Source organism: Podarcis muralis, chromosome 5 (assembly GCF_964188315.1).
Source record: "Podarcis muralis chromosome 5, rPodMur119.hap1.1, whole genome shotgun sequence".
NCBI classification, from domain to species: Eukaryota; Metazoa; Chordata; class Lepidosauria; order Squamata; family Lacertidae; genus Podarcis; species Podarcis muralis.
Window position 1 is genome coordinate 79334338 of NC_135659.1, and position 16163 is coordinate 79350500.

Genomic DNA, 16163 nt, shown 5'->3' on the forward strand with positions numbered 1-16163 from the left:
TGTTTGTTTATTTCACAAAATTTACATACTATTTGATTGTAAAACCAAACCAAACAGCAAAGTGGTTTACAAAAACAAAACAATAAACTAAAAACCAGATTAAAACACATGTCAGTGTTCTACATATCTTGCCTAAACAAAAACGATTTGAAGCAGGCACTGAAAACAGTACAGCGAAGGCACCTGCCTGAAGTCAATAGGCAGGGAGTTCCAAAGTGTAGGGACTTCCACACTAAAATAATTTCTTACAGATGCAGTGCGTTCTAAATTTAATGTATTACTGATAACATGTCATTCCCACTACTCAGATGAGACTGTGCTTCTAAGAAGCTGTTGGGGAACTTCTCTCCCCATAACTGTTGTCCAATCTGCATCAACTGGCTGGGGTTAAGTCTCGTGCTCAGTTAACCAGATTCAGTGCCTGAATGCCACTAGACACAGAGCCAATGAAAAATTGCTATCAATTTGCCTGCCATGCTGCTCTCACTAAGCCTCTGAACCTGACATTTTTAAAATCTACCATCTAAATAACTTTTATTAACATTTATTAAAACATTACGTAGGGTTTTATCTAATCAAGTCACACTCGGGAGTAGGATCCATTGAAACCAATATCCTTAAGCTCATTAATTTCAATAAACGTACTTACGACTTACTTGGATACAACCCATGATCTTTAACACCCTTCTGGAATGTTTATCTGTTTCATCCAGGACGGATGCGCCTCTCACCCCACCCCAATGGCCCAAATGTTTATCTCCCCACACATTTCAATCCTGAACACAATGGCAAAAGATGCTGTGTGGGACAAAAACAAGTGTCAACAGCAAAGAGGGCTCGCCATGTCACTGTGGATGGGTGAGAAAGAACTTGAGCAATCATTGCAGGGGAAAGAAAAAGGACCAGTCCTTTAGTCCCTGCTTGCATCCATCATCTCCATAGCTCCTGCATCTGATGAAAAAGGCTCATGCCACAATAACTTTGTTATGCCACAAATCTTGTTGGTGGAGCTGAAACACCAAGCACACTTTAAAGCAATGTCTCCACGCATCTCTTCTTTCAGCATATTTCCATCTCTACATCAAGTCATACTACTTCATAGGTACTCAAGATACCTTTCCATTTTCCTCTCTGTACACGGGCTGTTCAGATAGCCATAGGCTATCAAAGGCGGTTTAAGTTGTGGCTTTTCTGTAACAGCAAAAGCAGCTAGGGAACTAGAAGAAGTCTTTCAAAGTCTGGCCATAACATCGCTCTCATTTTCCTATGAAGGGTAAAGTCCTCGAACGGAAAAAACACAGCTGACTGGCAGCTGCTTGGTATCGCAGCAAGTTGCTTTTCCACATTGTCTAGACGAAAAGCTGTTTTAGGCAGTTATCACGTTCTTCCCTTTCTGCTCTAAGACAAGTACTCTGCACTTGGGCATGAGCCAACAACATAGAGAGACAAGCAAACGAATTGTGGAACGTATCTGGAAGGCTAGCTTACATTCTGCAGAAATTGAAAGCACGCTTTTTGTAAGCCGTGCAATTTCAGGCTGCAAGTTGGGAGGGCTGCATCTTTGAATGCTCAATTAAAAACAACCCTTTATGCATGCAAAACAAGTACATTAGAGTGAAGGATTCAGCCTGGCCTTTTAAACCAAACAGATGGAGTCTCCTTCATGAGGAAGTACTGAAACACACAGCTCATTATCTGCACTCTGAAATGGTAGCGCAGGAAGTGTGTTACTGTTTGGTGCCAATTTCATGCACTCAACACACTGGGAGAGTACAAAAGTAACCTACCCCTTCTGAAATCATCAGTAAGTGTAGATTCAACATTAAGGGCCCATCCAGACTTCATTTTGTGCTGTGCTTTCCAGGCACAGGTTCATGCACCGTATCTGAGTTTTGATTTTGGCATTTTGCCCAGGAACACCTGTGTTTTTCCACTGAATAAAGTGAACAGCAATCTACAGAAAACCTGTTTGCTCCAATTCACCAGTAAAACACAGGTTTTCCCAGGGAAAGGGTGGGGACAAAAAAAAAGTCTGCTTGGACAGAGAGCTTTAAAGCCTGAATCTGTGCCTAGAAACACGAAACAAAAGGAAGCCTAGATGAGCCCTTCTTAGTCTTTGTAGGAACAGGGTTCCTTGCTTCTGGCTACATTTCTTACCATGTGAAAGAACCTGTGCACTTTTTCTGCAGGGGGAGTTCAAGCATCTTTTCATAAAAGAGATAGGAAAGACCCCTTTAAAGATATTACGAAGTGCATCAGAAAACTAGAACCTCACACTGCATTTCTAATAGGAACCCCGGAGCTGGTGGTACTAATAATACCTGGCAGAATAAGATATTATTCTAATAATGGAAAAGAATCAAAAGTCTAAAGGAAGTACAATTTAGACTTCTGCAGCAGAACTATTCTAAATACAATTACAACCCACAAAGTGCCATTTAGACACTTGGATAACTTGCACCTACAAGCTGAATGAATGAAGCTTTATTTGCACCAGCCGTCGGTCATAGCTACTTGTACTTATAGGACAAACTTTATTCCTAAAGGATTTCATAACGAAGGTGGCTTTTGAATAATATGAATTCATGCTTCATGTCAGAAAGCTAAGAAATCAAGGGCCACTTTCTAGTATCTAAACTATTTCTAGAACCCAATGCTGTTTTAATACCTGAAGGAATAATGCAGCATGTTTTGCGATATTCAAAATCATTCACTACTGTCTATAAGAAGGCAGATGTCCAGTAGATAGGCAGTTTGGCTTGGATGCTGTAAAGCCTTGCACAAGGTGTCTTCTTTCACTCTTCCTGTGAAACAGAAGTGACCAACTCTATACAGTTGTGACGAGGTGGTGGGTTTTTTTGGTTGGGTGTGTGTGTGCAGACCTTAAAGGCTGCTTTAGCAGTTAAGCAAGCTACGAGACATAAAACAGCACAGTCATTCCACCACCACAGTATTCAGCCATGGCAGTAACAAACAAAAGTGTAAAAAAAAACCACAGACCACAACTGATAAAACTTTTTATTGTCTTTGAATTCTTTTACACTTTCCCGATTGTGTAAGGTGAAACTAGAACTGTTTTAAAAGACATACACAAATCTAGTACATCAATAACCAGGTATTTCTTTTTGCTATACTATTCTCACAACCACGTGTGTGTGTGCTAGGCAATACAACCGTCACAGAAGCAAACTTTAGGCAAAATACTGGTCAGTAGAAACAACGCAAAAAGAGCTACCAGATATACAGACAGGCTCGGTTCCACATTCACTACCGCATTTATCAAGCGCCAAGTATAACTGCACAATTTGTTCAGCTAGTAAGAGGGGAATTTTGAAGTCAGTGCATGAATTTCTCTCTTCAGTGACAGATGAAAAGACGAACAGATGGATTCTATGATCTAAGCGGAATGCTTATAGGCAGAGGAACGATACTAAAAAGATTGAAAAGGGTGAGTATTCAAATCTTTCCTCTGCATTATTCATGCAACTCCTATTGAATTCTGGTATTTGACTGGACAGGTTTATAAACAATTGAACGTTTGGAATTTCAGTATCTCAAGCTAACAATTAATATGCATGTTTATGGTCTGTATTCCTAAGGCAGCTATGGGAAAACTTTTTAACAGGATCTTGGTTGTGACCCAGCACTGGCAAGCCTTCAGCATCTAAGTGAGACCTGTATTCCAACATATTTAAGCCGCTCCCATCATCAAAGACTTAACAGCATACACAAAGGACCTCAGGCTTTAAACTGAAGCCGGAATGGGACTGGGTGGGAGAACACAATCCATGCAAAGAAGAGCTCTTTCGGATTATTCAAAGGGGCAGGCCTCCTCCCTGAAGTGAGGAGGGAGATTAAGATTTTAGCATTTTAAAGTGGGAAAACAGTTCTATTTAGCATGCCTACTCAGCAACTAATAAGGCCATAAAAACAGAAACATCCTGTTGAAATTCCATGGTAGTGCTCTAAAAATTCACTACCAGGAACAGTCCATATTGTAAGTATGTTAACTTATTGCTGTGGGAAGGGGCTTGACAATGTCCACAGAAAGAGGACTGGGCTGTTTCTCCATAGACGAAGCCCCAGTATTCTGCCACTGTTAAGGAGTCTGGAACTTAGGCTGCCGTTTTTCTCTGCTTTAAATTGAGGCCTCAGAAAATGTTTACATTTGACATGAGCGTTTGGCTGAAAAGCAGCGTGTCCAGCATTATTATTTCAAAAACAAAAAAGTTTGAATGAATGTGCCTATTAAATTCACAGAAGTGAACTACTGAACTGGAATGCCGCACAATAGATTGTTTCCCTTCCATGTTGCAGTGTCACAATATAATCTCTATAATTTTCTGTACAACTTTACAACAGAATTGTACTTCGACTACTTTGATCCCAGATTATAATCTTTCCAATGAATTACATGATTCACATCTACTCTTCCATCATTTAGAGTTTTGTAAAGTCAACTGCAATCGCAAAACCCATAATCACAGTGTTCAGTTAAAAAAAATATAAACACAGTAATCATAATTGTAAGTGTTCATAATAGGAAAGGTTCAAAATGCCATTGCTCAATTGATCTCCATTTTATGTACACAGAACACCAACCAATTGTTTTTACCCCACAGACAGTTTGCTACGTTGAGGTTGTGAAGTCGATGTACTATTCTTTTTGCTTGTCGCACAAAGGGATATAACGTGTAGGATACAGAGTGACATTGAACATATAGTGAAGCGTGACAGCCATTAGTTCTCGCCCTCCCCAGCTTCCCCTTCATCTCCCTGGTTTTCCGATGTCCATAGCTGTAAGAAAATACAAACATGTTTATGCTGAAAGCATGCAGTTAATTACATTGGTCTGGAAAGAGGTAGTGGGGCAATTTGTTTCAGTAGAGCAGTATTATTTGAGTGGAAGAGTTAATGAATGATGAACTAAAGACTGGAGATTAGATGAAGTTAAACAATTAGTACATGAAGCCTGCAGGTAACACACAAATTTGTTAGCTGCCTGATAAGGGCATTTGGCAAGTTTTCCATTACAGGTATGACTGCTCCACACACACAATGCTGACAGCAGTCATTCTTTCATATGGAACTAACTTTGTGTTACATCCAAAATAGTTTGTAAGGGTGCAATTATCAATCATTTGTGGGATGGCAAGACTTAAAATTATAAAACATTGCATCATTTAAAGTGTAGCCAGTTTTTCAAAGGAATACTTACAGTAAGGTTATCTCTAAGTAGCTGCATAATCAGAGTACTATCTTTGTAAGATTCTTCATTCAGTGTGTCCAGTTCAGCTATCGCTTCATCAAATGCCTAAACCAAATTCAAATAATTAATTCACTTTATTCTGCTTCTGATTCTTCCTGCCTTAAGAATGTTTAACCCACCCATTCAATTTCCAAGCACAGATAGGACTGGCTAAGTGACAAAAAACGCATAACATTACACTTGTGTTCATCTAGGTTAAGACCCAAGACAGACTTCCTTAGAATATAAAAGTGCCACCTCTAATTTCAAGGGTGTTATTTTAACTTAATAATTAATCTTTCTTCTGAATAATATAAAAGATCTCCTAGAGCTCTCTGACATGATTTATTAAGCCATACCTTTCTAGTTGCATTCACAACTGCTCAACGTGTATCTCTAATTTGTTTCCCCATAACCATTCTTGACAATATTAAGTCTATTTACCGTCTTTGCCAGACTGCAGGCTTTCTCTGGTGAGTTTAGTATCTCATAGTAGAACACAGAGAAATTAAGTGCCAGACCAAGTCGAATAGGATGTGTTGGTTGCATCTCTTTCTTGCTGATTTCAAATGCTTCCTGATATGCTTGCTGAGAATTTGCTACAGTTGCTGCAAGAAAAGATGGTGATAATTTTAATATTTCCTGACATGACCAACTCCAAGTCAGAAACATTTACACAGGTGCCTGCATAGAATAGGGCTGAACAGTGATCTGTAGTGAACATTTTGTTACACACGAAAACAGTATTTTTAGGAGCCTGAAATGTTTCCCAAAAGACTCCTGAAATGTTACCTTTTTTGTACTTGTTCACAGCTAAAATCACTGCTGCTTCAGCACCAGTTTGCTTTAAGACTGGTCATCTTCTACCTAGTAGCAGAGACACTGTGTGGCAAGATTTGGTTATGCATAGTCACTGACAACAACCAAAGCTCAGAGTGAGAGCAACTCCGACTCAGGAAATATTGTCTCTCCTTAGAATTAACTAGTTTGTCCTCAGGGTCATTACATTGACTGGCTATGTCAGTGTTGATATGATGGGGAAATACATGAAGAAAAAATGTTGTCAAAGTAGCAGCCTGTCAAGGCCATGAGGGCGGGGGCATAGAAATATCAGAGTCTTCTTTGTAGTAGAGAAATAAATTTTGCAAGTATCGCTTCATTTCAGTCCATCCTAAACAATAAAACCTTAGATTCAATACACACACATTTTAAATATTTGTGTGTGGGGGCCAATTACAAATATGACATTCTACAAAGAGTATGTCCTAACAACTTATATGTGAATATCACATGAACCTAGCTGTAAAACATTTCCTATTCTATCTTGGCTATTTGATACAGAACCAAATTCTATTGTGTCTAGAAATTCTATCGTAGCCATAAGTTGTGTCACATATTAGTTAATACTGTATAGTAACATTTGAACATGATCCCTATATCTAAAAACTTTACAGGGTTCTATATTTGGTGATCTTCCAAGAACACTACAAAGATTATTGGGGGGAAACAAAAACAAAAAATCTATAGCACGAGTAGGCTAAACGGTGAAATGTCACTAGCCTGGTATCAGGTACAGACATATTTGTTTAACAACCAATTCATAGACCATCTAAGGTTTTAAGGCACACAGATCCAGCATCTGTGACTACAGATTAATTAAATAAGATGCAGGCACAAACTGTGACTTTATAGTCAAGATAAGCAACTTTATAGTCAAGACAAGCAACTTAATACTTTCTGCTTCCCACACTTCTAAGTTTTGAAAGGGAACTTCCCACATCTTTCCTTGTGGTCAGAGGTTCCATTAGGAGCCTTTGCATTCAGTTGCAGCAGAGATGTAAAGGCCTGGAAAAAAGTAAATGGAAAAAAAGAGGACACCCCCCCCCTTCAAAGATTTCTTTTCAATGGGAAATCTAGGGAACATTGGGAACTCCTTTGGAATATTTTCTTTATTGGAAAGAGTGAAATGCTTTCACAAAAGGTTTACTTACTCAAAATGTGTAGCAGGAAGATTTTAATGAAATAATTTACAACACTAGAAAATTTTAATTTTTGTGTACAGTGGTACCTCGGGTTACATACGCTTCAGGTTACAGACTCCACTAACCCAGAAATAGTGCTTCAGGATGAGAACAGAAATCGTGCTCCGGCGGTGCGGCAGCAGCAGGAGGCCCCATTAGCTAAAGTGGTGTTTCAGGTTAAGAACAGTTTCAGGTTAAGTATGGACCTCCGGAACTTACTTAACCCGAGGTACCACTGTATATTGTAGACATATTCAACTCCTAAATCCAATATATGTGTCTTCACCTAGAGGGAACTGCTGTCTTAATGGAAGAATGCAGAACACCCATTCCTTGTGATTTGCTGTTACCTCCTTTTAGTAACCTCTAGTCAAGTTGGAAATACTAAAAACAAGTATCCTGCAGCAGCAATCCTTTCAACCTGGCCCTTCCACGGTAGTCAACCACCTTATGGTTGAATACAACAGGAAGCCACTGGTTCTTTTCCCTATTCCTTTGCATTCAGAACATCTGATATTCTCAGAATACTGAGACAAATTTATTGTGAGATCAAGAAATAGTTTAATAATACCACACACAGCTCTTGTAGGGAATCATTAAGAAAGGCTTCTGATTTTAAGGTAACCACCTACTTTGCTTGCTTTCTCCAGATGCCACTTCTGAAAGGTATCTGTAGTAATCTCCTTTCATTTTCAAATAGAAGACTTTGCTTTCTGGCTGTGTGGCATTAGCAATAAGGTACTTATCCAGCAGTTCCTGAAAGACATATAATCACAAGGTTACACACGTTCCTCAACTGATCCCCTTTATGTTTACATCTTCAATATGCAGGCCTAACCTAAAGCCTTCCAGTTGTTGCTGAACTACATCCTCTAGCATAGCCCCACCCAGCATGGCCAATGACCAGGAATGATGAAAGTTGTGGTTGAGCAACACTTAGAAGATCAGGAAGCACCAAGCTCTTTTTTAAAAAACTTTGGAGATGAGACTCTGGTGGCTTTATACAAGGTCATATTTCTTTAATTCATTGGCTAGATTAGAGAAGAGAGGTTTATATATGTTTTGTGTTGTTTATAGGTTTGGTCCATACAAGTGCACACATTGTCTATCAAGCATCAAATAAAAATAATTTTCTACACCTAGCATATAAACAACTAATTACAAAGCAAGGATCTTTGGCTATTGGACGAAAGTAGATCCTTAAGTGATGAAAGTGTGCTCCTGCCTTGAGCTCACAAGCTTCCCAGCAGATGGAGCCCCTTAACATATGCTGCTATATCCATTCCTACTAGACTATTACCAGAACATCATTGCAGATGTCCTTCAGTTCAGCCTCAATCTTCTCACGATATTCTCTTCCCATCTGCTGTTTCTTCTCATTTCTTTCCGTCTTCTGTTCAATGCTGGAGATGACACGCCACGAAGAGCGACGGGCACCAACCACGTTCTTGTAGGCAACAGAGAGTAGATTCCTTTCTTCATTGGACAGCTCATGTCCCTGCTCAGTGACAGCCTTCATGGCAGCAGCCATATCATCATAGCGCTCTGCCTGCTCGGCAAGTTTGGCCTTCTGTACCAACTCACTTTTATCCATGTTTGTTCCTAAAAGGGGGGGGGGCAAGAGTAGAAAAGGAATGTTTATTTCCTGCAGCTCAATTTTCTCCAGCAGACTATGTGATAGGCATAAAATACAGTAAATCTGAGAGTAAACCATCAGGATGTGGGTTATTCCAAAGTGACGACAAGGGAAGACTCCAGTACTCTTGACATAGGAGTAAGTTTAGAAATCCACCAATATAATAGGGTAGTAGAGTGTGGCCCTTTCAAAATAACAAAAGGAAGAGTCTTGTGCTGGGATGTAGCATCTATGAGTGGTTTGTTATGAACTGCTCTCCTGCCTGTCACTGTCCTCTGTAAAATTTGACCTGTTCAACAGCAACTTTGTGAATGATTATCTATACACCATATTATTCTGGGATAGGCATCTCTGATTACATCTAATAGCGCAAAGTACATAACTATTTCTATTTTAATCTCTACAGAAGATCGTGCCACAATATAATTAGATGTATCCTTCTTGAGGCAAAGGATACTGAGCTCGGATAGCTTTACCCAACTGCCACTAAACAGAACACATTAATCTCCTTGCTAACCAATGGCTACATTTGTATGAGAATAAACTAACAAGGCAGCCCTTCAAATGGGATACAAGTAACTGTGAGCAGGCTCACTTCCCCCTTCAACCTAAAAGCAACCCCTGCAGAGAACACCTGTGTCTCAGTTCTAAAGACTTGCTCCTTTGCAGCAAGCAATAAGGTCATTTTCCAGCATCAGAGCAATGAAATGGAATGATCGACTGGTTCTCAGGAGCTCCGCGCTGGACCAAATTTGGAAGGCTTAGAAGTTGTCATAGTTGGATACCATTTCACACACCACCACTGCAGAATTTTATCCAAGACCATTACAAAGTACAATACTACACTTCTTATAAATCATTATCTAACACTTTGCAGGTCTCTGCCCTTCTCAGCAATTTCCCGCTTACAGGATTCCCTGCTGAATTTGCAACACCAGCATTGTTATTAGGTTTCTTTTCATTAGAAACAAGAACTGTTTCCTTAGGAGTATGCATTACCTCTTCCCCACAAAAAAAAAAAAAAAAAAAGCCTTCAGAAGGTAAATCAATTTATTTAAGGGAATATGTGCAAGTGTAATGGCACTTCAGAATTAAAAAGAAGTAACATGCTCTAGGAGAAAAGTACAGAATTATGGGGAATGGAAAGATCACTGTAGTGCACGACAAGAGTGATGGGCTGAATGAACTAACACTGTACTACATGCAGCATCAATTTCATGTAAGCAATTAATGCAACCTTTTAAAAAAATTAAACCAGCCTTTCTCAACCTTGGGTCCCTGAATGTTGATGGGCTACAGCTCCAATGATCCCTAGCTAGCAGGACCAGTGGTCAAGGAAGAGGGGAGTTGTAGTCCAATAACATCCATGGACCCAAGGTTCAGAAAGACTGATTTAAACAGTTGCTGCAGGGTTTGATGAGCAGGATTGAAATAAAAATGAATAGGGATTAACCCTTTTTGGACACGACCCCAACACTTCCCCCCAAACACAAAACATACATTGTTGTTAGCTTCCATTGACACCAATGGGAGCTTCCCTCCTAGGGCTAATAGCAGCTTGGGTGAGGATAGATTTATAGTGGGATCACAACAGTGAGGAAGGATTAAACACACACAGTCCTGATCCTTACTCAGAAAGCCCTGTGGCAGCTATTTTTTAAAAAAAATAATCTGCATGTTAATTGCTTACAAGCAATTAACGTTATTTCTAGATTTTGAACTTAGTCATGTGGTAAAAACCCTCATTCTTGCCTGACAGGTACAGCATGTCTCTTTATCTGGAGGGAACTGAATACCTGAATACTCATTTTCAAAGCTGGTGACTGGGGCACAAAGAACTTACACCTGTTTAAGACTCCTGAGTCAAACTCTAAATTGTGGATAACCACCAGTTTAACACAATACACAATAAGATGACAACTGCTCTTATACACTATCTTCTCAAGTGCAATAAATACCTGGACTTTGATGTGTCGGCTCAAGCAGATTTCATTCTTAAGGCTATAAAAACATTCCAACATTTTAAAAAATCAACATAAAGCTTTAAAACTTTTACTCACACTTGCTAACTTGCCTTGATGGAAAATTTGCTACCATACGGTTGCATCAAGCATTTCTGTGCACAAACAGAAATGCGACAATACTTAACCTTCATCCACCACCTCACGCAGCACCTACACACCTTCCAAGCTCCAGGGGGTGGGGGATCTTCCAGAGCAGGTTTTGGGGGTATGCAAAGGAAGATGAAGTCCCATTGCATGAAGAAGTTATCTTGCTCAAAGTATTTAGAACTGTCTAATAGGGCATGTTAAAGTTCTTTATGTTTGAATTCATTCCTCTTTCAGGAGACATGTTCTCTCAAGTACGTGAGCAATCTGTCTGGGTCTACATGAACAAAGGAACAGTTTGAATTTTCTTCATTGCTTACCTTGTTGAGACAAGAGATGAATGCTCTGTGGTCACTATGAGGGAGCTTGGAAAAGGGGGAAGTTATAGAGGGATCTCTTAACAAAAGATTCAATGCCATGACAGAAGCAGTATCTCATAGGAAAATCTACCAAATTTGGCATGATTCCCCAGACAATCCTGGGTACTGATTATGTATGGAGAACACAGAATACATGTAAGATTTTAGCACTTTGAAGGAGACTTCTGATTCTCCTTCCATCAGAGAAAAATCAGTGAAAACCACTGGAAAGTGCAAGTAACAACAGAAGCTGTTCCAAGGTTACTCAATTGGTACTGAAGGATCTTTGAGGTAAGTCACAGTTTGGAATTGCAATTATAAAGACACCACTCATGGCTGCTTGTAGTCTGTTGCTTCTAATTTCCATGAGCTACACAAGACATCATAACAGATGCAAAATAATGACAGTTAAATACTATAGAAAAGGGAAATTGGAAGAGAAGTATCTGACTAGCTTAATATAGTAAAATGGAAACACGCTAGCTTGAAGTGTTTCAAATGACCTGGGTATTGTTATTAATGCAGAAAAATGACAGAGATATTTTGGTTAATTTTTAACCAGCTCTAATTAAACCACTTAAGAGACATTCATAAAATCAAGTTGTCATTACTAGCTTTCCACACCACCAAAGGAGGGGGGGGGGATGCTTCAAATTCTCTTGTCTTAAAAAAGCCATCTTCAATCCATCTTAAATAATAAGGGTGGCAATCTCTCTCCATCATATTTACACTTTAAACAAGAGCTGCAGATGACCAAAATGGGTGTTAAACTAACATTGGAATAGATTTGTTTTGAGAAAATTGTTATCTGCTACAACCAAAGAAGGAAAAAGAGAGAGAAAGCTTCCACAGCAACACTCCAGTTCTAAAACTTTCATCTTGAAATTCAGGAAACCAGTAGCTTTCTGAAGGCAGTTTGGGTGGGGGGAACTTCCTTTATAATTCAGTCACAGACATGCTGACGCAACAGCAACTACAGTATTGACAGATATTGTGGATTATGTGAATGCTCTCCCAGCAGGCAGCACAGCTGGCGGTTACTTTCCAGAGGGTACAGAACACTGTCCCTGAAGCCCCTTCCAATATCATAGCAAAAACTCAGCTTATCTATTTGCAAAAGGTTTCTTGCATACAGCTGATGTGTGGTCTTTTATGTTGACTACAGCCTGGTGAAGAACACTGGCCACTATTATACCGATTATTCAATGACATTTGCCAATATGGACTGTAGGACTATGTTGTACTGGACAATAGGAACAATTGATCACCTTCTTTCCATGCATGCAAAACCATATTAATGAAAAGAATGTTCAGGTCATTGTGACCATTATTTGGATACATTTCCATTAAAGCTGAAAGTTACCACCCAATGAAATCAATGATCTTAAGTTAGGCATGAGTAATTTAAATACATTTATTTCAATGGATCTACTACTCTGAGTATGACTTAGTTGAATTACTACCCTAAGACCATAAATGAAATGTCATCTTTTAATAATAATAAATATATATATATTGTAATAATTTTTAAAGAGCTCCCAACCATGCTGATATTAATTCATCTTTACCACAAGCAGCTACAGCAAGGTCACTCACAACAGTAAGCTGACATAGGCTTTATCAAGCATACTCAAAAATGTCAGTATGCTTATATCAATGCATTCTTTAAAGACCTGAAGTGGCCTAGGACTATGGTATCTACAGAATCACCTGCTCCAATTCAAATTTCTGAGAAATCTGTTTAACTTTGGTGGCCTCCTGTGTCACCTTGCTGTACTGATGTGTGATGTATGTGCACAAGAGAGAGCCTTTTCACTAGTGGCACCTAGATTGTGAAAGTGCCTTTCCAGAGAGGCACACCTGGGTCTTTAGCAGGCACGGAACACTGTTTTATACCAGCGTACTTTTAATTAAATATTGCATCTTTTATATTGTTTTAAGCAGCAATCATTTTATTTGTCGTTTAGCATGTTTTTAAACATGAGCTGCCTTAACTAATTTTAGAACATGCTTGTTGTTGTTGTTTAGTCGTTTCCAGCTCTTCTCCTGTCTTCCACTGCCTCCCAGTTTGGTCAAATTCATGCTGGTAGCTTTGAGAACACTATCCAACCATCTCGTCCTCTGTCGTCCCCTTCTCCTTGTGCCCTCCATCTTCCCCAACATCAGGGTCTTTTCCAGGGAGTCTTATCTTCTCATGAGGTGGCCAAAGTATTGGAGCCTCAGCTTCAGGATCTGTCCTTCCAGTGAGCACTCAGGGCTGATTTCCTTCAGAATGGAGAGGTTTGATCTTCTTGCAGTCCATGGGACGCTCAAGAGTCTCCTCCAGCACCATAATTCAAAAGCATCAATTCTTCAGCGACCAGCCTTCTTTATGGTCCAGCTCACATACTATTAATTGTGAATAATGTCTATTTTGCAATGGACTTTATAATCTTTACTATATTCACCCTAGTAACTCCAAGGGACTCTCACAGCAGAGGCACCCTAGGTAACACTGGCTTTCCATTTACGTTAAATAAGTTATTCTCAAATTCTAGGCTCCTTGTGCAGGGAGTAGGGGCACACAGAAACCCTGGAAAGGTGTGTGAAGTTCAAGAGAGGAATTGAATTCTGAAGAAGTTCAAAGCCTATTTCCTCTCACTAGTCAAGACACTGAGGAGAGAGAATTGAACACCCTCTAAGGGTGGTTCCCTATAGGATTTGTGATGGTGACTCCTCTTCCTCATGCTCCATCATCATGGATTGAGTTGGAAAGAGCTGCTGATATATGTGTGTCTAGTTCTAGAAGTCAATAGATTCAAGTACATTTATATCCTGCCTTTCTTCCATGTTCTCAGATTCTGTTGTGTTCTCTACATCTTCCTAAAAGGAAGTCTTGGATGAATATCCCTGTTCACACAGAGACCAAGCTGCATGTAAGCAACTGCAGTCAAGGATCTCTACTATGGAATTGATGGGTTGGCGAAAGCTAGCATGTAGCAGGGTTTTTGTTTTTAATGGATTAGTGATGTGGCTCTAGGCAGTTAAGTTCAGACTAGAATGCAATTAAAGTGATATAAAGAATTATAGTAGCACCTTGGGATACGTTACCCTTGCGTAACGTAAACTTCAGGATGTGAAAGCGGGAACCCCGGAAGTGTTTTGCAGCGCACGCATGTGCAAAAGTGGTCTACCGCTGCATGCGTATGTGCAGAAGCAGTCTATCGCTTCTCCTCGGGTTGCAAAAACCTCGGGATCCGGGCAGACCTTCGGAACGGATCCTGCTCGCAACCAGAGGTACCACTGTATGTGCAAGACCCACCCACACACTCATTATATTCAAAGTATGATACACATTTTTTAATAAGATTTTTATGTTGGTCACACACATATTATCTAAATTACAAACATAACTAATTTTTGACATAAAGGGTTTTAGAGCTCAGATTCAAATTTGGTGCATCAGGTAAGTTTGGCAGCAGCCAAAAAGGGAGTAACAGGGATTTTTGTAAGCCACTCTTAAAAGCTTTCTTCATTAAGTGGCAGGGTAAAGATGCTGCACCCAAACAATGGTCAGTTACTATTTCCCCAACAGAGCTGCCACTGAAGTTTCGGTATAGCTAACCAGTAGGAACTACTGTTCCCTAAAAGCGCCATCAAACTACTAGTGTTAGCCAGCCGGCCATTTGGCACCTCACCAGTTGAACAGGTATTCTGAAAACGCAAATGCTATTGATCTCACGCCTTTTAAAAATAAAATACAAGGAATGAAAGGAAGAAATCAAGACTATTTTAGCAAGGAGAAATCATGTGTAGTTGGAAGGGGTGGACGAACATTCACGTAGAAAAGGGACCAAGCCTGTGGTCATAAGCGGTGGAAGCCCATGAGGTTTGCTTCCAGGTGAGCTTACTTAAAGCTGCTTTGGCACTAAAAATACCGTCTTTTCAGGTGGGCAAAGCCCCAAGGGCTGGATTGTGCAAGTGTGTGGTTTTTTTTAAAAAAAGGGGGGGGGAGGGGCACCCCGCCCACTCCCCTGGCCGCAAGGGCGACCTGAACCCTGCGGGAGCCGGGTGGTGGGGGCCCAGAAGCGCAGCTAAAAAAGAGAGACCAGCCCCACCTCTGGCTCGTTCCGGACAGGTGAGCCCGCCCAGCCCCGGGCAGAAGGTGGTGACTCAGCCAGGGCGGGGCCGCTGGCAGGCGAGGTGACGCCACCGGGCGGAGACCTTGGAGCGGGAAAGGGGGTGAGGGGGGGTGGAGAGGCGAGAGCCCCGCCGCCAAGGAGGGGCTGCTGCCCGTGCCCTCAGCCCGCCGCGTAGGTGGGGTGTCGCCTCAGGACCGAAAGGCGGCGGCGGCTGTGGCGGTTCCGCGGCCTTCCTCAGGCCTCTCTCCGGAAGAGCCGAGCCGGAGGCAGCCCCGTCCTCGCTTCCGAAAGCAGCCGGGGAAGAGAAGGAAGGAAGGGGGGACGGAGGGAGGGGCGGGGGAGACCTCGGCTCTGCCCTCTCTCTCCCCCTCCGCTGCGCGGGGAAGGGCAGCTGCACGCGCGGCTCGGGTCCGGGTGGGGGAGGGGATTCCGGCGGGAAAACCCGCTCACCTGACGGCTAAGGCGGAGGAGAAGGCGGCTCACAGGCCTCCAAAAAGAGTCGTCGTCCCCCGGGAGGAATGAGGCGTCTCTCGGCGCGCGGCAGCCCGCTCCGCTCTCTTCACCACAGAGATACACACCCTGCGGCTCCTGCAGGCACTTCCGGCGCCGGGGCCACGCCCTTTCCGCCACGGACACGCCTTCCTCCTTCCCTCCCCCCTCCCTCTGTCTT

The 16163-nt window shown here is 41.4% G+C and overlaps 1 protein-coding gene across 1 annotated transcript; it reads right to left on the reverse strand.

Annotated features, from left to right (window-relative positions):
- Positions 1–3003: 3003 nt before the first annotated feature.
- Positions 3004–16116, reverse strand: YWHAB (tyrosine 3-monooxygenase/tryptophan 5-monooxygenase activation protein beta). The gene is made up of 6 exons (XM_028735054.2): positions 15944–16116; positions 8570–8871; positions 7902–8025; positions 5693–5856; positions 5219–5314; positions 3004–4797 (listed from the first exon to the last, which is right to left on the reverse strand). The coding sequence occupies exons 2-6, from the start codon at positions 8861–8863 to the stop codon at positions 4741–4743; spliced, it is 735 nt and encodes a 244-aa protein (XP_028590887.1). The 5' UTR covers positions 8864–8871; positions 15944–16116; the 3' UTR covers positions 3004–4740.
- Between the last annotated feature and the right edge of the window lie 47 nt (positions 16117–16163).